At 38.0% G+C, this 24,494-nt stretch overlaps 1 protein-coding gene across 1 annotated transcript in view; it reads left to right on the forward strand.

Annotated features, from left to right (window-relative positions):
• SLC49A4 (solute carrier family 49 member 4) overlaps positions 1-24,494 on the forward strand; it is a 70,713-nt gene that overhangs the window by 5,166 nt on the left and 41,053 nt on the right. Inside the window, exons 2-3 of the mRNA XM_035709867.2 lie at positions 3,573-3,666; positions 19,945-20,210. Coding sequence (XP_035565760.1) covers positions 3,573-3,666; positions 19,945-20,210 — 360 coding nt within the window. The remainder of the gene's footprint in view (positions 1-3,572; positions 3,667-19,944; positions 20,211-24,494) is intronic.

Raw genomic sequence — 24,494 nt, forward strand, 5'->3', positions numbered from 1 at the left:
TTGACTGGTGTAGACAGGAAAAACAGGCACAACGTGATTATTCCTGATGGTCTCCAAAGCAGATTGGGGTGGCAAGGCTGTGGCTTTTGGGGATAGGGAGACAGGAGGTCTTGCCAAGAACAAAGAGAGCTGGTCTTCACTCCAGTTGATGGAAGTATGGAGCCTGAGAACAGTCTTAGCAGATAAACCTTATGACTATAATTAATTTCCCATGTATCCACTATGGATGTGGATGTGTATGTGTTCCAGTTAACTTTGCATCCTGATTTTTTAGGCACCTGTTGTAGAGATGCCATTCCTGTACCAAATATGTTCCCAGCAAAAGGAGTTATTTCACCCATGGGAAGGAAGCTTCTTGCAGTGTCTGTGCCATATTTGAATAACTTTATTTTTATTTTCAATTATGTTTGGTTTTCTGAAATTGTTCTAACACCTTTCATCAGATGGCTTTTGCACTCACATCCTGGTACTGTAATCACCTGAGATCTGTTTATTTATGTAAAAGTCTCATAGGCCTATTTTCCTGAAGTCCTCATACTTCTCCTTCCCAAAGTCAGTTGATAGCATTTTGATTACATGCAACTGTGGAGTCCTACCTTGTCAAGATTCAAATGAGATAAAGAAAATATTTTATTCAGAATTGAGCATCATCTGGGGTGGATTAAGTAATACTTGGCAACAATTAAAAATAAGAAAGCCACAAGCTGTACCTGTTGAGGTTGCTTTAATAATCAGCTTTTCATAACTTCTTTATTATGAAATGTATATATTTAGGTGTTATATTATTGTTTGATAAAAACTATAATTGAGTAGAAAAGCGTGTGCCAGCCTCTAGCAGTAATAATAGGAAACTTGGTTATTTGGACTATATGATCATAAATAATGCCTCACTGCTTGCCTGGTGGCTGTTTACCTTAATTACAAACCACATTTAGGAAAAAAATATCATGTGGAAGGTAAGCCTTATAGTCTCAAATCTATAACATTTTAATCAGTATCTCATAGGGCACCCCATAAAACCTTATAAGAACATTTTGCAAGTTTAGCATATTTATGACCATGAATGTACTTTTTATTAATTACACTCTATTTCCCATAGCTATAATGTGGGTTTAAAATCTGCATTCTGTTAGTAGAAGCAGTAAATGAGCAGTATGTATGCATTACTTCTTACCGAGAAGCACAATTTTCTATGATATTCCTTCTGCCAAATTGTATTAATCATATTCAAGTCATATAAGAATATTATAAAGCTAACTCAGTTCACATCACAAATTATCCTCAATGTGGCATGTGTGTGTCTGATCCAGATCTCAAATTTATTTTCCTAGCTATGTTTAATCTGCATAATTATAGTTTTGTTGACTTTCGATTTCCTTGGTTAAGAAACAAAATTCAGCTGAGTAAATTTAAAGATCTTACTGGCTCTATTCAATGATTCATGAATTGGGCAGGATCTCGTCTAGCATATAGAAAGGAGTTCCAAGGACTGTACAAAATGAAAGACTTTTAAAGGCAGAAAAGGAGCGGGAATGAGGAAGTTCTATAGCAAAAACTGGATTGATGGCAAGGTCATTTTCCTTTAGGGAATAGGAGGGATCCCTCAGGCAGATTACCTCACTAGCCCTGATGGACTAAATTAGTGTTCCATTTCTGGGAGAACCAAAACTATAATTAAGTCATGGCAGTTTGGTGACACGAAGCTTAGCATGAGCAACTCCATTTTGGGCCTGTTGTCTTATTTTTAACACCTTCAAGCAGAAAAGCCTTCTGAAAACCAAAATACTTAACTATCTCCCTTCTGTCAAAAAAAAAAAAAAAAAAAAAAAGCAAGCCCTGGGGAAAAAGAAGATTTTGCATTAGAAAATTTGCATTAAGTCTATTCACTATGAAATGGTTTCAAGGAGGTGTTGAATTTGGGAGAGATTGGAAGAAATGTTGCCACTTTTCCCCACATGCTCAGTTTGAGCCACCTGTGTGATGTGGCTGCTACAAACAGGTGGCGTTAGTTTAGTAACAGAAGTGCACCATTTCCTTTTTTTTTTTTTTTTTTAAGATTTTATTCATTTATTCATGAGAGACACAGAGAGAGAGATGGGGGTAGAGACATAGGCAGAGGCAGAAGCAGGCTCCATGCAGGGAGCCCAATGCGGGACTCGATCCTGGATCTCTAGGATCAGGCCCTGGGCTGAAGGTGGCGCTAAACCGCTGAGCCACCCAAGGATCCCCAAAGTGCAGCATTCCAACCATAGGAATTTATAATTCCATTATATTACTCTGCCACAGCCAGAATATTGTGCCTATTTTTGATTACTTTTAATATTTTTTATATTCTTTTACCTTGTTATCCATATGACCGACCATTGGCACACGTTTTTAAAATAATTGATTATATTTGGGATAGAAAGGGAAAAGCTATTTGATCCATATTATAAAGTCCTAAGCCATACCTTTTTTAAAACTGTATCATTCTATAAATTGAAAACCATCTGTTAAGTCAAGAAAGATAAGATCATTGTTGTATTCATAATCAAAGAGTTCTAAAGGACCACCTCATACAACGAACAGTAGCTTGTCCTGATTGTTAGATAAATTACATAATTGGCCATTTGTCATTTTTCAGAAAATTTAAAGCAATGATCTATCTTCCTTAAAATCCTTTTTTTTTGGAGGGGGGGCACCTGGGTAGCTCAGTGGTTGAGTGCCTGCCTTTGGCTCAAGTTGTGATCCTGGGGTCATGGGATCAAGCCCCGTATCAGGTTCCCTGCCAGGAGCCTGCTTCTCCCTCTGCCTGTGTCTCTCATGAATAATAAAATCTTAAAAAACAAAAAACAAAAAAACCTTTTTAGGGGAAGTTTAGGGTTTTTGCAGCTTGCGTTTGAAAACTGGAATTTTTTATTGGAAGTATAAAACTAAAATACTTAGTCCTTTAAAATTATTTTCTATATTTCTTAATGTTATATGTGAACAAAACATTGTAGACATTTATTTTGAAAAACTGGAGCTAATGGAACTTCTTCCTTAATGTGATCGTTTAAGTTTGCTATTAAAGTTAGAATCATTTCATTTTCAGCGTAGAGAGTTTTTCCCCCATGTGTGGAGTTTTAGCAAAAAGCTAAAATATTAGGAATGCCTGGTAGCTCAGGGCATGATCCCGGAGTCCTGGGATCAAGGCCTGCATCAGGCTTCCTGCAGGGCACCGGCTTCTCCCTCTGCCTGTCTCTCTGTGTCTCTCATGAATAAATAAAATCTTTAAAACAAAAAAAAAGCTAAAATATTAGAGGAGCACCTGCCTTTGGCTTGGGTCATAATCTCAGGGTCCTGGGGGGTTGAGCCCTGTGTCAGGCTCCTTGCTCAGTGGGGAGCCTATATCTCCCTCTTTCTCCCCCCCAACTCGTACTCTCTTTCACTCTCTTTCTCAAATAAACAAACTCTTTAAAAAAAAAAAAAAGCTAAAATTATAGAATATAATATCACTGTGATAGAATAAAAGAAATCTTTACTCTTAACACTGAACTTAAGTGAAAAGACTATAAAAAATAACCCAGATTTTTTTTTTCATTTCATCTTAGGTCTTCGGATAACTGTGCTTCTGACATCCTTCCTTATGGTTTTGGGAACTGGTCTAAGATGCATACCTATATCAGACTTAATGCTTAAAAGAAGGTAAATCCTATAAATAACTTGCAATTTTTTCCTCATATTTTTCTTCTTTTGTTATGAATATATTATATATGTTTAGTTATAAGCTTTTAGTAAACAGTTCCATTTTTAATAGGATCAGTAGAGACTCATAGTTATATTAGCATTTATTTTTTCCCCTACATGATGGTCAGTGGACATTTATCAGGTGTCATATGGAAGATGACTAAACTAGTTTTTGTGTAAATAAAAAAATAATAAGTTAATCTTCATGTTATCCAGGAGCTATAATAGCCACGGGAAAATAATAGTATGATGTAAGGAAGAATAATGTAGCTAATGCAACAGAAGAGGTATAAAATGGTCCTGAGAGGCTGAGAGAATTTTTGGCTAAGGGTATCAAAAAGAATTCATGAAGGAGATGATAATTAAACTAAGCACTGAAGGATGAGTAGAACTAGGATTTGATAACTATAGTTAGGGAAAGAATATTCCAGAATAGAAGAATAACAGGAACAAAGGCATAGAGGCAGGTAAGCATACGGCCTCTTCTGGGATGATTAGGTAGTTTCGTTTGTATACAGCAGCATTTCTCTACCTGGGTCCATGGATTTATTCTTAGAGGGTACAAGGTACATGAGGATTTTAAAATTTTGCTTTCCTATTGATTAGAATATTAAAAATTATTTTACCAGTAATAATCTTTAATTAAAGGACATTTTTATTGACCAGAACATTATTTTCCTTAATTAGCATTTCTCATACTGTGGTCCTTAGAAGTGATCTTGAAGGTCATTGAGAAATTTTTCCCCTTTAGAAAGGACCCATAAATTACTCATGTTTGGGAGACACTCGCCTACACGATAAGGTCTCAAAATGGGATATAAGTAGATGAGTTTAGAAAAAGTTATCCAGATTATGAGGGATCTTGATGCCACCCTATAGAATTATGTTTTCCTCACTGGGTAGTCGTGAGCCACTTAGATTCATTTTTTAGATTCTTTTTTTTTAAAGATTTTATTTATTCATGAAAGATACGGGCAGAGACATAGGCAGAGGGAGAAGCAGGCTCCCTGCGGGAAGCCTAATGCAGGACTTGATCCCAGGTCCCCGGGATCATGACCTGAGCTGAAGGCAGACGCTCAACCACTGAGCCATCCGGGTATCCCATCTCCACTGAGCCACTCAGGCATCCCCAGAAACATTAATTTTTCAAACATACAGTTTTTTTTTAGGCAGCCACAGTTTTTTAAATACAAATTTCAGTAAGCTTAACTTTGATAATTCATTCTTTTCAAAAGCCCCATAATATTTTTATTAGCTTTTCTTCTGTTTTGAGCCATCCATACTATTCTCTCTAGTCTTATTTCCCTTTATATCCTCTCCAGAGATAAAACTCTAGGGGTAATAAAGAGTTGACTCTCCATCTTGGTGAAGAAGGTGATATGGAAAAGAAATAGAGCTTGTAAAGAAATGTAAACAAAGATAGGAGGAGATGAAAGAGAATTACTAAAATAAAGAGTTCAGAGAGATTGAATCTTTGATAAAAAGAGGGTATAAATTCAATTTTCAGTCCTCGCACATTCATCTGTAGAGAATGTAGGAATATTATCCCCTTAAAATGAGACTTCGTTTTATGTCCATACAGAATTTCTTTAAAGGAGTAGTATTAACAATGCATATGCGGCTGTTAAAATGAAAATGCTACAATTAGAATATGTTTTTCTGACTAGTAGATTCAATAAATCACCACTTTTAAACTTCAGTCTCGGGCAGCCCAGGTGGCTCAGTGGTTTAACACCACCTTTAGCCCCGGGCGTGATTCTGGAGACCTGGGATCCAGTCCCACATCGGGTTCCCTGCATGGGGCCTGCTTCCCCCTCTGCCTGTGTCTCTGCCTCTCTCTCTCTCTCTCTGTGTCTCTCATGAATAAATAAATAAAATCTTTAAAAAAAAAAAAAAAAAACTTCAGTCTCTGATACTCAGTGGGAAGGAGTAGAGACCTTGAATGTGCATTTGGCCAGCATTGAAACAAGTATTTGTCAATCTGTGTTTTTGTGCCCCTATTTTACTTGGAGCTTTTTGAGCTTCAGCCCCAGCCTTCTGGAATAGTGTCCCTGCACCCTTGGCTTCCTAAATCATAGCTTCAGTAAATGTCCAGACATGAGAATAGCAGCTTCTGACAAGCTCTTTTCCTCAGTCAAGACTATCCTCACCATCTTCCTAATGGTGTTCTAGCTAGCTCTGCATGGTATTAGTATTTCTTTTATCTATAATCAGGAAAATTATTTTGTGAAAATTTTCTTCAAAATTATTTTTGAAGAAAAACATTTCTTCTGTGTTTGGGAAGCAAATCATACAAAAAAAAATTATAGCTGGTGCTGTATAGCATTGGATGACCTTACTCTGTAGCATGAGCTATGATATTGCATGCCTAGTAAACAATTTAAAGACTTCTAGAAGGTGAACTTAAACCAGATTAGAAGATAACGTGGCATGTGTTACAGGAATCACTGGATACACCTACAATTAAAAGGTATAACTGTAATTTCCATTAATATAAATAATAGATAACATTTACTAATGTGTTAATAGCCAAATAGGATGGTTCTAGTAAATATAGATCTTTTTTTTTTTAAGAAATATATTCCATTGTGAAATGCCTGGAGTGGCAAAATTACATCTAAAATGACCATACCAGAAGCGCCCGACTGGCTCAGTCAGTGGAGCATGCAACTCTTGATCTCATGGTTGTGGGTTCGAGCCCCACATTGGGTATAGAGATTACTAAAATAAAATATTTTTAAATAGTTAATTAATAAAAAAATAAAATGACCATACCAGAAAAGATTGTTTAATAAGTAGTTTTATGAAATTGCTTAGCTATCTGGGGACCAAAAAAAAAAAAAAAAGCGAAAAACCTTAAACCTCTGTCTTACCACTTAAGTAAATTCCAGTTGGATCAAAAATTTAAATGTGAAAAGTGAACCATTAACAGTGTTAGGTAATGAAGTTATTTTTCAATAATCTTAAAACAAGGAAAACCTTCCTACTAAAACACAAGTCCCAGAAGCCATTAAAGAAAGGCTTCAGGGGCAGCCCTGGTGGCCCAGTGGTTTAGTGCTACCTTCAGCCCGGGGTGTGATCCTGGAGACTGGGGATCGAGTCCCATGTCAGGCTCCCTCTGCCTGTGTTTCTGCCTGTCTCTCTCTTCCTGTGTCTGTCATGAATAAATAAATTAAATCTTTAAAAAAAAAAAAGAAAGAAAAGGCTTGACACATTTGACTGCATAAGCATTTGGAATATCTGCATGATTAAATATACAAAGTCAAAAGTCAAGTTTAAAGTAGGGAAATATTTGCAACAATAAAACACGTAGGTAATTTCCTTTAGTTGAAAAGAATTTCTTCAATGAAAAAATAGCAATTCGGTAGGAAAATGAGTGACAGATACGAGCAAATAACTACAGAAATTAAAATACATATGACTTAAACTTAGGGAAAGATGCTCAACTCTGTCATAATTAAAGAAATGAAAATTAAAACAGCATGTAGATGTCTTTTTATTGGCAAAGATGAAAAAGTGTGATAACATGATAGATCGCTTGAGGTAGGAAAAACAGGCACTGCTGATATGCAAGTAGTTTGAGGCATTCCTATTTGCAGGGTGTTTTTTATTAGATTCAAAATGCAATGTCCTTTAACCCAGTATTTGTACTTCTAGAAAATTAGCCCACACATGAAGTCCTACCAGTTTGCAAGTATAACCATGTTTGTGCAGTGTTGCTTGTAATAGTAGAAGGCTATTGTCAGAAGGCCAATGTCTTCGGGGCACCTGGGTGGCTCAGTTGGTTAAGTATCCAACTCTCAATTTAGGCTCAGGTCCTGATCTCATGGGTCATAAGATGGAGGGAGCTCCATGGCAGCGTCAGCGCTTAATGGGGAGTCTGTTTGAGGATTCTCTCTCCCTTTGCCCCTCTCCCTGCTCACGTGTTCTTCCCCCGGCCCCAAATCAATCACTCACTCACTCACTCACTCACTCACTCTCTCTAAGAAAAAAAGAAGAAGGCAAGTGTCTTCACTAGGGGACTGGTTATGGTGATGTCTATGATGGAAGAGTATGCAGCTGTGAAAAGGAAGTAAAAGGTCTATAAGTGCTGAATTGAAATAACTCCAAGATATATTGTCCAGTTTTATAAAAAGGCAGTTTACATATTATGTAACATATTATATTTAAAATGTTTCTATTTAGAAAAAAAGTAGGAGGATGTATGTATGTATGTATGTATGTATGTACGTGCCAATATATGGCAAGGACTGTTTCTGAAAGAAACTGTTACCATTAGTTGTTCCTGAAGAGGAGATCTGGGAAACCAGAAGTCTGGGGTGCAAAGGAGATTAACTTTTTATTTTGTACTGTTTTCTACTCTTAGAAATATTTTTATCATGTGCATAAATGACCTTTTTGACTGAAAACAGTAAGTGAAACTAAAACGATCACATGAAAATTTCCAGTCATGAGAATAAGAGAAAGAAAGACAAGGAAGGGTGATATGAAGATTTCCCCATTTTGGAAAAATAAACCTTTTGATGTGAAAGTGAACAGTTAGGAGATTTCAAAACTAAGGCTCTTCTTTGTAAAATACATTAAGATTTAGATTTTCCTAGATGAGTGTTTTTTAAAAGTATGCTCTGCACACCACCTACTTCTTGAAAATACAGATCTGGGGCCCACTGCCGTCCGATTCATATAGTGTCTGGAACGAAGCCCCAGAACTGGCAATTTTAACGAACTCCTTTAGTTAATTTTATGATCGTTTAAGTGTGATAACTACTGCCCTAAGTACTAGCATCCTCACTTTAAATGGTAACTGATCAAGCGAATTGCATTGTGCTTGCCTACAGTATAATCACATAATATATTTAATGTCTTAAAGCAGTTTAAGATTTAGCCTCTAGTCAATAATTTTATTTGCCCCAATTTGACTCTTAAATGTCCAGGGGTCAAGTTTCACAACTGTTTCTGCATGGTGGTAATCTGGGATTCAGATGAGAAGGATTAGTAGGGGAAAATAACTCATCTTGATTAGTATTTAACAGGGTGGGAAAAAGGGAGTAGAAAAGTGTAGAAAATACTTTTTTCCCCTTTTGCTTGTCTTTAGGATATAGTTATTTCTGATTATAGATATTTCTTCCAGGGGCCCACACAGTCACTTATATTTACTCTGTTAGTCGTTTATATATTACTTTGTTTAGATTAAATATACACTTAGAAAAGCACATTAACATTTATGTACACTTTAGGGAAGTAATCGTAAAACAGGCAGCCATAGACTCATTACCCAAGTTAGAATTCTAGAACTCCCCCCGGGCCCTACCTCACTCCTTCCCTACTATAGGTAATCACAATCACACATGTCGGTAGGCTTTTCAGAGTAGGCTGAGTTGAAAGTTATGAAGACTACGTTCAAAGTCTATTGCAAATCTCTCATTTTTTCTTCTGAAGAAAGATTTACTCTAGACTTTTTATCTCTTAATACCAAAAGGAGCAAACAATTAAGACATTATTTTATCGCAACAGATTCATTATAGGAACAAAAGAGGCCAGAAGTAGACATTGATAATATTTTATGTAATTAAAAACATATAAATTATTAGGATTGTTAAATGATATCTTATTAAATAGGTTTATCAAATATGTGTTTGGGAAAATCAGTTACCTATTTGGTTACCTTACATACATCAAAATATATTCCAGATACAGTGATGAACTATGTATTTAAAAATGAGACCATATAAGAGAAAATTATTCCTATCCCTAGAGAGATTGCTTTTTTCCCAGCATAAAAACAACGAAAGACATCACAAAGAGAAAGGTTTATAGGTTTGACTATTTGACTACATAAACATTTGAACCTTTATGCTTCAAAACAAATCAGAGTTAAAACGCAGACTGGGAAAAATATGTGTTGCAAGTATGATAGATAATGGATAAAATAATATAAAAATATATAAGCAATTTAGGAAAGTGGAAAAACGGATATAGTAGACATAAATAACAAATGTTATGTCCCTCATGATGTAACGTATTCACAGGTTCCAGAGATTAGAACACAGATACCGGGGCCGCCGGGGTGGCTCAGCAGTTTAATGCTGCCTTTAGCCCAGGGCCAGATCCTGAAGACCCAGGATCTAGTCCCACGTCGGGCTCCCTGCATTGGAGCCTGCTTCTCCCTCTACCTGTGTCTGTCTGTCTGTCTCTCTCTCTCTCTCTCTCTCTGTGGCTCTCATGAATAAATAAATAAAAAGAAAAAAGAAAAAAATGAACACAGATACCTTTTGGGGATGGGAGCATTATTCTGTCTACCACACTTGATAAGGCCCAAAGGCATCTCCTTGTTTTGATTTGCATTTCCTTTTTTGATTACTGGGGTATTTTTCCTATTGGTATACTGTAATTTTTCTCATTTTGAATGAATGCTTTATATATAATTTATCTATGTTATTTACCTGAGTTTTGATTGGGTACATGGCTGCTGAGCTACATTTCCAGCCTCTCTTACAGACAGTGTGGCCACGTGACTAAGTCTGTACAATTGGATGTGAGTACAAATGACAGACACAACCTGTTGGTCATCACCTAATCATGTAGTCATTGCCCTGGATGTTCTACTTCCCCTTCCTGAAGGCTAGAATGAGAGTATGATTATACTCAATATAACCCACTATCTTCTAGACTTTTTTCAGAGAAAAATAAGTTTCTATCTCATTGACTCTGTGTACTTTTGGTATCTTTATTATATAGTTTGGCCTATGCCTTACTAATACATAAGCTGCAATAAATGGTGACTGTTGAATTATTATTTTAAAAGATGAAATCTGGGAACCAGGGACTCCTGGGTGGCTCAAGTGGTTGATCGTCTGCCTTTGGCTTAGGTCGTGATCCCAGGGTCCTGGGATTGAGCCCTGCATTGGGCTCCCCACAGGGAGCCTGCTTCTCTCTCTGCCTATGTCTCCGCCTCTCTCTCTGTGTCTCTCATGAATAAATAAATAAAATCTTTAAAAAGAAAAAAAAAATGGGGCAGCCCCAGTGGCTCAGTGGTTTAACGCCGCCTTCAGCCCAGGGCGTGATCCTGGAGACCTGGGATCAAGTCCCACGTTAGGCTCCCTGCATGGAGCCTGCTTCTCCCTCTGCCTATGTCTCTGCCTCTCTGTGTCTCTCATGAATAAATAAATAAAATCATAAGAGCAATAGGAAACACCCGTTATTTGAGTGCACGTGTGTGTATATTTTTAAAATAGTGACAGTGCTGGTGAGATAGGCACCATTAGTCACTACTGATGGGAATATAAATTTACTACAAATCCTACTGCAAACAATTTGGGAGTAGGTTTCATAAGCCTAAAATGTTCATATCCTTTGACCCTAAAACAGTAATTTGGAGGGTGCCTGAGTGGCTCAGTCTGTTAAGCAGCTGCCTCCAGCTCAAGTCATGATCCTAGGTTCCTGGGATGGAGTCTTGAATCAGCCTCCTTGCTCTTGCTCAGTGGGGAGTCTGCTTCTCCCTCTCCTTCTCTCCTCCACCTCATTCATGTGCTGCATTCTCACTCTGCTCGCCCTCAAATAAGTAAATAAAATCTTTAAAAAAAGAAGTAATTTGGAAAGTAGCAACTATTTACATACAAAGATTATCATGACAGCATTATTAATATTGGCAACTAAGTAGCAAACATTAGGAAAATTGAGTTTTTGTGCTCTGTATAATAGACTATCTTGGAGTCATAACAATTACAATTATAAAGAATCTTTAAGAATGCTTATGATAGGCTATAAAGTTAAAATAATTTAGTGGATAAAACTATATTCACGGGGCGCCTAGGTGGCTCAGTTGTTAAGCATCTGCCTTCGGCTCCAGTCATGATCCCAGGGTCCTGGAATGGAGCCCCACATCAGGCTCCTTGCTCAGCGCCATTCCCTCTCCCTCTGCCTGCCATTCCCCCTGCTTGTGCTGTCTCTGTCAAATAAGTAAATAAAGTCTTTAAAAAAATAAATAAAACGAGGATAAAACAAAAGTTACGAGACAAAAAAGTTATGGGACAAAATGGGAAGGAAGTAGACATCTATTTTTCCTGTCTTCCTTGCCAAGAGATAATTGAATTCGGCCTTAATAAAAACTCTCTGTGATAAAGTACCTTTGGAAAAATTGAAGTAGCAAGAGAATAAGTGATTCACCAAAGATGATATAGTTAATAAAGTTAACTAAGACTAGAAACTGAGTTTTCTGATAACTAATGTAATACTCTTTGGGTTTTTTTTTTTTTTTAATGTGCTCTCTGTCACTGGTACTTGATAAGTTATTTTAAGTTTATTTAAGGCCAAAACTATAATATTCATCTTTATATTCCCTTTAGTCTCTAGTTATAGATGCCTTAGCCATAATAGATATCTCTAGTCAAATCATAATTAGTCCAAATTATTAAAGGATACAAAAGTGATCAAGTTTCTTAAAACAGACTACAGCAACAGTCCCTAGAAGGCTTCTTCCTTTCTACCATCAACTCTATTTCTTCCTTCCTAGCTTCCTTTTTCCTATAATTAATTCATAATATCTCTGACCCTTTTGCCCTATATTTTCTTGGACTAAGTAAAGGAAATCTATTTCTAGCATATTGCCATTTTCAATATCCAGGAAATCCTGTAACAACCAGTTTATTCTGATGCAGGATAATTAGGAATTGGGAGAAAGTTTGTGAGCCATTGGCATATTGAATCTTAGAGGTAAGTATTTTTGTGGATTCTAAATTACTTCATATTAAAAATATGTAGAATGTTGTTGGCAAATTGAACTCCAATAAAAAAATAAAAAATAAGGACAGCCCAGGTGGCCCAGCGGTTTAGCGCCGCCTTTAGCCCAGGGCCTGATCCTGGAGACCCAGGATCAAGTCCCACCTCGGGCTCCCTCCATGGAGCTTGCTTCTCCCTCTGCCTGTGCCTCTGCCTCTCTCTCTCTCTTTCTCTCTCTCCCCCCCCCATGTGTCTCTCATGAATAAATAAATAAAATCTTTAAAAAATAAATAAATAAAATAAAAATAAAAAAAATATGTAGAATGTAAATGAAGAATGATGGACTTGGGGGACCTGGGTGGCTCAGTCATTTGGGCATCCGTCTTTGGCTCAGAGCATGATCCCAGGATCCTGGGATCGAGTCTCAGGTTGGGCTACATGCAGGGAGCCTGCTTCTCCCTCTGCCTCTCTCTCTGCCTCTCACTTTGTGTTTCTCATGAATAAATAAATAAAATCTTAAAAAAAAAAAAAAGAATGCTAGACTTACACTGAGGAAGTATCTGCTAAGCTTCTAAATGTCAGTTTTCTAATGTTATCACCAGTGCTAGTCATAATAAACTAAAGGTTTCTAAAGTAAGTCTGTGTACAGAATTAAAATATGCCAACTACTTGCATACCTTTGAATCTGAGAGTCTTGAGTTATCTTTTTTTTTTTTTTAAGATTTATTTATTTATTTATTCATGATACACATAGAGAGGCAGAGACACAGGCAGAGGGAGAAGCAGGCTCCATGCTGGGAGCCTGATGCAGGACTCGATCCCGGGACCCCAGGATCGCACCCTGGGCCAAAGGCAGGTGCCAAACTGCTTAGCCACCCAGGGATCCCCAGCCTTGAGTTATCTTTTTTTTTTTTTTTAAGCCTTGAGTTATCTTAACAGTTGTGATTTCTACTTATACTATTATTAACAGAGAACCTTCAGAATAAGCCCATGTTGGAAGAGTAGACAGATTTATAGACTAGTTAAATCAGCTCTGATTTTGATTTCTAGTCCTGGCTTAGCCATTAGCTAGTTATATGACTTTGGAGCTCCCCCCAATACTTTTTGGAGAAAAGAAAGTCATAAAATTATAAGTGTGATTTTAAATGTAGTGTTAGCCTCTCTGGAACTCAGTTTTTATATCTGTCAAATGCAGAGGTGGGTTATCTAGGTGAGGTTTGAAGTCTCTTCCAGCTATAAAAATTCCAAATCTAAAACCTATTCTAAGTAGAAAATAGTTGAGGAATCATACGTATTTGTTCCAGGATGTCAGAAAGCAAAAGGTTAGGATACCAGAATATCATTAAATACAAACTAAAATGTCAAGTACATTAGAAAACCATGAATTGTAGATCTCTAGTTTGAACTTTAGCTATTGCCATTTGTTTGAAAAGCTGTAGTGTATTGAATGATGTGAAATGGAATGCAGCTGTGCCCAAATACCATACCACGTGCCACTGAGGCTTCAGCCAGGAGTGGGGAGACAGAGGGGATGCTACAAACTGAAGGCTGAGGGTGAAGGGGCACAGGGCAAGGGCAAGAGTTGGGAGGCTTCCGTAGGTCCATCATGTCCAGTCTCATCCACTTGGACTAAGTGCCCCTCCCACTTCCCCTCCCCCTCCTCCTGCCAGGCCTACCCGAGGAGGCCAGCCGCCCTCAGCAGTACTGACACACTCGTGGGCAGCACCTGGTCTTGCTGCTCCCTGCCATCTAATTGTGCTGCTGCAGTCACCGCCCCAGAAACTCCAGGTCTTTAAGTATCCTCTCAGCCTGCTAGGGAAAGTAGCCTCAAACCCATTTCCCCACCTAGCTTGTGGGGATGGGACAGACCTAGAAGTAGGCAGAAGCTAGGTAGGAAAAGAGAAAAAGACCCGAGGGAGAAGGGAGAGGGAGTAAATCCAGGACTCAGTGAGAGCAGACTGGGATGAAGAAAGGGCAACACACTCACCCCTGGCGGATCTGTCCCAGCTTGTCCTGCAAAGTTTGAGATTTGCGGTCCCCTAACAGAATGTTTACAGGTGTGAAGTTTCAGGTCAGGAAGCAGAAGTGAGAGCTCTTGAATGAGTGAGTCAGCTTTCCGGAGAGCTCCCTTTCTGTTGCAGGGCTTATTGCCCAGGAGCTGCCTCCACTCCTGACTGCTGCCCACCCTTCCCCCTGTCCACCACGCTCGAGGCAGTACTAAAGCACTGGCCATGCTTTTACCATCCTCAATTGCTTGCTTGTTTTTTTTTTTTTGTTTTGTTTTTAAGCCTTATTTTACTCACTTCAGTTTTTGTATCACTGAATTTAGACTTTTTAAAAATTTATAAATGGAACGGATAAATGTGTTTAAGTAACTGAGAGTTGTTTTGGTTTTTTTTGGTAACTGAGAGGTTTTGGCACAAGTCGTGTATTTCGGCAACGCCATTCCTCCGTGCTTGACTCAGTCTGTGTTCTACTAGAGAACATCCACGCCTCGTGAGCCACTGGTGAATTTAGAAGCCACGCTCCTTATCTGCAGTGAACTTTTACTTGCAAAACAAAACTGAAGCATATATTGATGACACAGAAAAATTGACATTAAATTATGGGATCTACTTCCCTTCAGTGGGGATTGTGAATCACTGTTCTTGACAGCCAGCCCAGATCGATAGGTGTTAATTTCTGAAAACCAGCTTCTTTTCAGTGGTAAGAAAGCATTAGGACAATCACAGTGAGTGGCATTTACTTTTCAGGATGTGAAGGCAACAGACTTTTCTGTCCAGACGATTTGTTTCAGCTGGGTGTTTTTTCTTGTCCTGTTGCCAAGCTTATATACCTAATTTTTGTTCTGGCATCTGTTTCCAACTACTAGAATAGTCTTAGTCCAAGTTTCCTTTTCCTCATAAGTCTTAACTTCATCTTCAACATTCTACCAAAACTGCTTATGTTCAGATCATGAATGATGTCCTTGTTGCCAAATCCAGTGGTCACATTTATTTATGTATTTATTTATTTACTTATTTATTTATTTTAAAGATTTTGTTTATTTATTCATGAGAGACATGCAGAGAGAGAGAGAGAGAGAGAGAGGCAGAGACACAGGCAGAGGGAGAAGCAGGCTCCATGCAGGGAGCCCGACGTGGGACTCGATCCCGGGTCTCCAGGATCACACCCTGGGTCGAAGGCAAGTGCTCAACCGCTGAGCCACCCAGGTGTCCCCAGTGGTCACATTTTAGTTACAAAATCATCTTTCTGTTTGGCTTGATATTATCAACCACACTCTTGTCTTCTCAAAACCCTTCTCTCCTTAGTTGCTATGGTACTAGCCTTTATTTATTCATTGCCTCTGTAATTACTCTTTTTCAATTGTCTTTCTAGGCTTCTCTTCTTCTATTTAAAAAATATTGGTTATTTCCGATGTTTTTCCCCCTAACCCCGACATATATCTCTTAGCTCAGACCTCTTTGTTTACCTTCTGACCTATATTCAACCACTTAATCGTACATTTTTACAGAGTTTCAGACGCCCTCCCAATATGCAGTCAGTCATTCACCTAGCCACATCTGTTGTATGGCTAAGAACAGTCCTGCAAACCATCCCCTGTTCTGTATTCCCACTATTGCTGTTGCCAATACTGCCAAAGGGTCCTTGTCCTGGATTCCATGCCTGACAGTATCCCATTCTGGCTTTTCCTCAGCTTTACTACTTCCTACGTGTTGAAGACTGTAGAGGGCCAAGGAGCTGTGGCCACTCTGCTCCTCACGTTCTAGTTACACAGGACCCCAGATATCCCTGCAACAGGCCTTTTTTTCAGGTCTGTTCTTCTAAAAGTGGACCACATCCCTGCTATGTACTCACCAGGCTCAAGGGGTTACCAAGGGGCAGCTGTTTATTTTTTTTCTTTTAAAGATTTTATTTATTCATGAGAGACACAGAGAGAGAGAGAGAGAGGCAGAGACACAGGCAGAGGGAGAAGCAGGCTCCATGCAGGGAGCCTGATGTGGGACTTGATCCCGGGTCTCCAGGATCACACCCTGGGCTGCAGGCGGCGCTAAACCGCTGAGCCACGGGGCGGGGGGCGGGGGTGCTGTTTAGAAGGCACTAGAGCTTGGAGTCAGACCTTCAGGTCCCTGTGCATTCGTGCAATGTTGTAGACCAGAGCCAGAGGTCAGAAGTGAAGGAGGATATGCAAGGACCTCCTTTAGTACTCTTATCACTGGCCCCCCAGGCATTAAGGGCAGGACTGATTATTATTGCCTTTTTCAAAAATTCCTGGTACATGCTGATAGGTGAATGCTTCAACTACTCCTAAGGATTGTAAGGACAAGGGCTTTAGCTTTTTAATTTTATATTCCCATATACTTAGGCCTATCACAGTGCCTACCCAATACACATACTTATTAGTACATGTTTGTCAAGTAAGTTAAATATCATGGCTTTTATTGAACAACTTATAATTATTTCATTATAGAGTTTATTCTAATACTTGCATGATTTTAGTTTTCTGGCTGCCTTTTTTCTCAGAAAAAAGATACCTCTAATTTTGCATTGCCATTAAATGGGAAAACTAGGTTTTAGATCTAAAACTGAATTTTATTTTAAAATATATTTTTACAAACTAATTTCATAAAATAGGGTAAGTTAATGATAGGTAACAGAAAACAGGCAATATGAAAATCCTGATATTGTGGGACAACAGTTCCTAAAACTAGTTATATTAGTAACTGCCACACCCTAAGGAATTCTAGAATATGAGAAAGAGCAAGACCGTGTTTTGGAAAACGTAAAGAACAGAGCCTGGATTTCCCTGGCAGGTGTCCCATGAATTCAGGGGGTAACCCTAAGATCTTAGGGTCCAGTTCTCCTCCTGAGTTCATTTATAAGGAGTGTGTTTGTGCATGATGACTTTTAATGCAAAATGCCCATAATTATTACAATAGTTTTTAAGCATCAAGTCAGCATGTTTTATTTCCCAAGCTGATTTTTCACTACAGTAATTCATGTTTTAGGTTCCCCCCCCCCCCCGCCGCAAGTGCAATGACTTTGTGGGCTGACAGCCTTAGAAATGTCCTTAGTGCTGACATACCTGCCTTGCATAGTGTTTTTATCACAAACTCACATATTCTATGACTTAACATTTGCTGCTTAAAAAATATTCCATTCACGATTCCACTGAGCGGTAACATATAGTTAGCCTCGGCAATAATTTGAGTTTTGTGCCTTAATCCCCTCAGGATTCATAATGTTTTATCGTGGTTTTTTTTGTTTGTTTGTTTTGTTTTGTGGATAGACTGTTTCTTCTGTGTTCGCTTTCTACTCTTAACATTTTTAGGCATAATAAAATTTGCTCATTCCAGCCCTTTCCTCCTACATGAGATGAATCTTTTAGGAACATCTCATTAAAGATATTAACTATCATACAGCTACTTTATGAGCCACCGTGCATTATCTGTTGGGCCATCATGAATCATGAATAAAACCTTACTCAGTGATAATTGTATCAAGAGTATTTCTGTGATGAAATTGCTCTGTTACAGCTTGGGATCCACTGGTATTTGGAGTAGGTATTTGGTTTCATAAACAGTTTAAATTGTTTTTGTCATCTAAAAAATAGTTCCCCTTTCACAAGAAGATTTTTAAAATGTCTTCAGTCTTAATTTAGTAGTAGTAATGATTCTTGGAGTTATTTTTGCCTTCGACAGTAATTTTTCCAACATTTACAAAGATTTGAGCAGACCTAATTCACATATTTCACTTCCCACTCACTTACGCCTCTATGTTAGGGCCCTGCCTCTCTCTCATATGCCTGTTTAAAAACTTTTTCTAAGCCTCTTAAGGTAGCAATTATTTAAAAAAATAAAATAAAAGGATTGGATCTCATACAGTAATTGAATAGCAAAAAAAGCAAAAAAAAAAAAAAAAGGTAAAGTATCACCTATATGTCACATAGACTGTTCCTTCCCTTTCCTCTACCTCCAAGACAGAAGAGATTGAGTTGCCTCCCATTCCTGTGTATGTTTTTTGGACTTCTGGCTTCTCTTCTCCTCCACGGCCACTCTTGAATGAGAATGTGTATGTTGGGGGTGGAGGGAGCAATGGAAGAGGAGGCTTTGGTTGGCAAGGAACAGGATAGAGCACTAAATAGAATACTGAGAAAAGATGAGCAAGAGAGCAAATGGAATAGAAGCAAGAAACTACTCTTCACTAACCCTTGCAATTAAAGCCACAGAGTATTAGAGCTAGAAGGGATGTAGTGCTCCTGTGATTACAGTAGTGTGACCTAACAGATACTCAATAAGTGGATATTGAATTTAGACTAATCCCATTTTATGGGAGAAGAAATGGAATCCCACAAAGATATATTGCCCAGAGCCATTCAACTAGTTAGTTGCAGAGCTGGGCCAGAACCCATGTCCTCCAAATCCTCAATCAGTACCGTTTCTATTAGAAGATACTGTAATGATGGTTTTCTTTTTTTTTAACTCCTGTCACCTGGCACAGAGTAGGCGTGAAATGTTTTATATCATTTTTTTTTCATCATGACAAGTGCACTCCTTAATCCCCATCACGTATTTCCTCTTTCCCCCACCTGGCTTCCCTCTGGTAACCATTAGTTTGTTCTCTATAGTTAAGCGTTTGTTTCTTGGTTTGTCTCTTTTTCCTTTGCTTGTTTATTTTGTTTCTTAAACTCCACATATAAGTGAAATCATATGGTATTTGTCTTTCTCTGACTAGCTTATTTCACTTAGCATAATATATTCTAACTCTATCCATATCATTGCAGATGGCAAGATTTCATTCTTTTAATGCCTATTTCATTTTTATCTTTTTTAAAAAAGATCTTTATTTATTTGACAGAGAGAGCACAAGCAGGGGGAGCCCAGACAGGGGGCGAGGGCAGAAAGCAGACTCCTTGCTGAGCAGGGAGCCTGATGCAGGGCTCGATCCCAGAATCCCGTGACCTGAGCTGAAGGCAGACACTTAACCCACCGAGCCACCCAGGTGCCCCAATACCATTTTATTTTAAGATATGTTGAGCTCAACCATATTATTTGTTTGAATAGCTGGTGGCACTTACTAGGTCTGTTTATAAGTGGCAATCTAGTAGACGATATATGGATTTTGAAGTCAACCTGGGTCCAAATCTCTGCTTTGCCCATTAGCACTTGGGTAAATATCTTAATCTTTCTAAACAGAGGCTTTAACATCTCAACAAATAAAGATAATAATAGGTACTACAGAGGGTTGTTGTAACGAATGAAACAAGGTTTTTGGAGTATTTAGTTTGGTATGTGGCATAAATCAGAGGCTTCAGTAAATATTTGTGAAATGAATAAGAGGCAAATATTACTGTATTTGATCTCCTTCAGGAGGACTTGACATACTTTACCTTACAGATGTGTCCTGTTTTTTACAGACCTGCATCCTTATTGCCAGTTAAACTGTAGTTTGGCTGACTTCTTGTATAGAAATGTCTGCTTCAACTGCCTTACAGCCTTCTAATTTTTTTAATTCCAGACTAATCCATGGAGGACAGTTGTTAAATGGATTGGCAGGCCCAACAGTAATGAATGCAGCTCCATTCCTCTCTACGACGTGGTTTTCTGCCGATGAACGGGCCACTGCCACAGCTATTGCATCAATGCTTAGTTATCTCGGTGGAGCATGTGCATTTTTAGTTGGGCCACTTGTTGTTCCAGCCCCCAATGGGACATCACCTCTTCTTGCTTCAGAGACGAGCAGGACCCACATTAAAGATCTCATAGAAACTGTATTGTATGCAGGTATTTTGGAGCTTATCTATTTTGTCTTTTATTCCCAGTCACCTTCCCTCCACGCTGTACAACAGATCACTTCCTATGAAATACTTTTTTAAAAGGACTAAAATACACATGTGTGCTTTTCTTGTTATAGAATATGGAGATGCCTATTTAAAACTTATCTTTTCTAGGAAGTTAAGTTTGAAATGTATTATTGCTTCATGGAAGTTTATTTCTTAATTTTACTCTTCCCATCCATTTACAACTAAGCACTGTAGGACACATTGTCTAATGTCTTTTCTAGGTATCTTATCAGAACATAAAACTAAGCATCATGATCCACGATAAATATTTGTTAACCATCTATTGGTTGCTGTGAAGCCCACTTTCTCCCTTGCAGTTTCCCTATTCTTCTCTGACCTGGTAAACCCAGGTCACCGACAGTTTATTCTTCTCTTCATTTCATATCCTCTGTATGTTTAGTCTATTAATAAGGGATTTTGACCTTTCCAAAACATTTTCTTGGTCCTTTCTGTTTATTTCTAGGGTTGAGTCCTCCCTACTCCACCCTTATATAACATAACAGTCTCCTACAGATCTCCTTAAACACATCCACCCCTATTTGTTATTTTCTTCTGCATTCAGAAAACACTTTATAAGTTTTATTATATACTATGCACTGTGCTAAGCACTGGGAATTGGTGAGATCACTGAGAAGACCATTGCACTACAAATAGGTATACAGTGCTTGCCTGAGTTTGGGGAGGAGTTGAGAAGTTGAGGAAGGCTTCACCAATAATGTGATAATTCAAGTTAAGAATTTCATAGGAGTTCACTAAGTGTTCAAGTGAGTTAGGGCTCACTTCTATTCTGTATAGAAGAAATAGCAGCTACAAGGCCAGATATGGTATGAGAGAGCTCAGTGTGTCCAAAAAGCTGCACATAATTTCATATGGCTGAAGTGGTATAAATTTGTGTGTTTGGGCATAGGTAGTAACAAGTGGCAGGAAATGAGACTAGAGAGATATGGGACCATATTAGGATGAACTTTGTATTAATTTATTAATTGAACAAATACATTTTGACCTCCTATGTGACTGTGCCTATGCTAAGCACTGAGATAGACATGATTCCTGCTTTCATAGAACTTACAGTGTCCCAGAGGAACAGACAGATAAACAGTTGTGAAACAAGGTGGTAAGTGCTATAACCGAAGGTTGACAGTTGCTCTGAGACCTCGGAGGAGGGGCATCTAACCCCCTATTTTGGAGATGAAATAGAACTTCTTAGAGATGCAGCATCTAAGGTGGAGCTTAGGGAATGAGAGGAAGTTGGCCAAATACAGTGGGCAAGAGGAAGAACATGCTAGAAAGAGAGGGAGCCATGGAGGATAAGCCTTGTAAGAGATGATAGCCTGGTATAGTCAAGCAACTCAAAGCCCAGAGTGACTTAAACTTGGTGGGAGTAGTGACAGATAAATTTAGTGGTAAGTTAGGCCATATAAGCCTTCTGAGCAAGGCTAATAGGTTTGAAATTCACTATATTGTAGGCAAAGGCCATACTCTGAAGAATTTATGCTAGAGAATTATACAATGAGATTTACATTTCAGAATATGTTTTAGAGGGAATAAAGCAAAAGCAGAGGCTGTGGTGTATATAAAGCATTTAACTGCCCCGTAGACAACTCCTTTTAAAGAAAAAAATTGACCAACGCCTGGTTGGCTCAGTTGATGGAGTGTGCAATTCTTGATCTCACTGTTGTGAGCTGAAGCTCCATATTGGGTGTAGATTACTTAAAAATAAAATCTCTAAAAAATTAGTTTTTCATTGTTTAAAAAATAAAGAAAAAGTGAAATTTAAAAGTAAGGAAAACTGAAAGCGGTGCCATGTCAATTTTAAACTTTATTTTGGTCATATCTTTTTTTTTTAATTGAAAACTTACCCACTGATTGTGTCTTTTAAGTGACTGGATTTTAGGCACTATTGGGCATGTATTAATGCTCTACATCCTTCTGGTTCATGGTTCCTATGCAATGAAGCCGAAGCCTCTACTCAGAGCTTCCCAGATATTGCTTCAGTGCTTTTATTTTTGCCAGTCTGCTTTCCTGAAATATTGTTCCATGACCTTTTATTCCATTAAAAAATATTTTGCTAGAATTGCCACATTAAAAATTAATGACTCTTAAACTAAATTATTTTTTGTTCATTTAAAAAAATTTTTTAATTCACGTGACAGAGCAAAAGCAGAAGGAGTGGCAGGCAAAGGGAGAAGGAGAAGCTCTGCAGGGAGCCCTATGCAGGGCTGGGTCCCAGAACACTGGGATTATGACCCAAGCTGATGGCAGACACTTAACCAACTGAGCCACCCAGGTGCCCCTAAACTAAATTATTTAAAAGACATCATAAAAAAAAAAAAAAAAAAAACATAAGCCAACATCTCATGAATATAGACTCACAAATCCTGAGTAAAATACTAGCAAACCAATTCTAACAACATACAAAAAAGGATTATATACTGTGACCAAATGAGATTCATTTCATATTTAATCATCAAAGACTAAAGGCATTCTCCCCTAAGATCAGGAATAAGATAAGGATGTCTACTCTTGCCCTATTTAACATTGTGCTGGAGGTTCTAATCAGGATCACTGAGTAAGAAAAAAAAAGAAAAGGCATCTGGATTGCAAGAGAAAAAGTAAAATTATTTCTGTTGAAAACACCTTGATCGTGTTAGAAATCCACTACAAATTACAAGAGCTAACAAGTTCAGCAAGAATGGGCAAGTTTGGTGTGCCTGGGTGACTCAGTCAGTTGATCTCTGCCTATGGCTCAGGTCATGATCCCAGGGTCCTGGGACTGAGCACCAGATCGGGCTCCCTGCTCAGGGGGCAGCCTGCTACTCCCTCTCCCTCTACCTGTTGCTCCCCCTGCTTGGCTCTCTCTCTCTGTCAAATAAATAAAATCTTTTAAAAAAAGAAATGAATAAGTTCATCCTAAAACAGGTTTTAGGGTGCAAGAAAATCTATTGTATTTCTGTACATTTACAATGAACAATGCAAACATGAAATTAGGAAGACAATTCAATTTACAATAGCCTCAAAAAGAATAAAATATTTATGAATAAATTTAACAAAATAAATATAAAACTTGCATTCTGAAGACTATAAAACACTGTTGAAAGAAATTAAAGAAGACCTAAAGAAATGGAGAGACTTCCCATATTGATGGATTGGAAAGTTTAATATTGTGAATATGGTAATATTCCCCAAATTGATCTACACATTTGGTACAATTCAGCTACTTTTGTTGCAGAAATTGGCAAGCAGATCCCCCCAAATTAAATCAGTGAATAAAAAGAAATTGACAAGCTGATCCCAAAATTTATATGGAAATGCAAGGGACTCAAAATAGCCAAAACAGTCTTGAAAAAGAGCAAAGCTGGAGAACTCACACTTCCTAATTTCAAAACCTACTACAAACTCGGCTTCATTAATTAAGGCAGTAGGGTATTGCCATAAGGATAGAATAGACATAAATCAATGGAACAGAAGTGAGATTCTAAAAAAAAGGAACCATTACATTTAGAGCCAATTGACTTTTCATAAGAGTACCAAGACAATTCGAGGCACCTGGCTGGCTCATCAGAAGAGCATGCAACTCTTGATCTCAGGGTTATGAGTTCAAGCCCCAATAGGGATATGGGGAGATGACTTAAATAAAACTTGACAACTCAATAGAGAAAGAATAGTATTTTCAGTAAATGTTGCTAAAATAACTAGATGTCCACATGCAAAAGAATCCATTTGAACCCCTTCCTTACATCATACATAAAAATTAACTCAAAATGGATTATATACCTTAATGTAAGAGCTGAAACTAAAAACTCTTAGAAGAAAACCTAGGAGTAACTCTTTGTGACCTTGCTAAGGTTAGGTGTGAAATCTTAAAAGCACAAGTGACAAAAGAAAAAATAGATATATTGAATTTTATCAAAATTAAAAACTTTTATGTTTCAAAGGATACCCATCAACAAAGTGAAAAGACAACTCCGTTTGGGAAAGGGAGAAAAAAGTTGCAAATCCTATATCTGATAAAGGACTTCTATCCAGAATATGTAAAGAACTCTTACAATTCAACAACAGAAAGACAACTGAATTAAAAAATGGACAAAGGACTCAAATTTCTCCATAGAAGATATACATATGACCAACAAGCCCATGAAAGATGCTTGTCATGATTAGTCATTAGGGAAATACAAATCAAAACCATAATGAGATCTACTTTATATCCAGTAGGATGGCTATAATC

This window comes from Canis lupus, chromosome 33 (assembly GCF_003254725.2).
Source record: "Canis lupus dingo isolate Sandy chromosome 33, ASM325472v2, whole genome shotgun sequence".
In the NCBI taxonomy this organism is placed as follows: domain Eukaryota; kingdom Metazoa; phylum Chordata; class Mammalia; order Carnivora; family Canidae; genus Canis; species Canis lupus.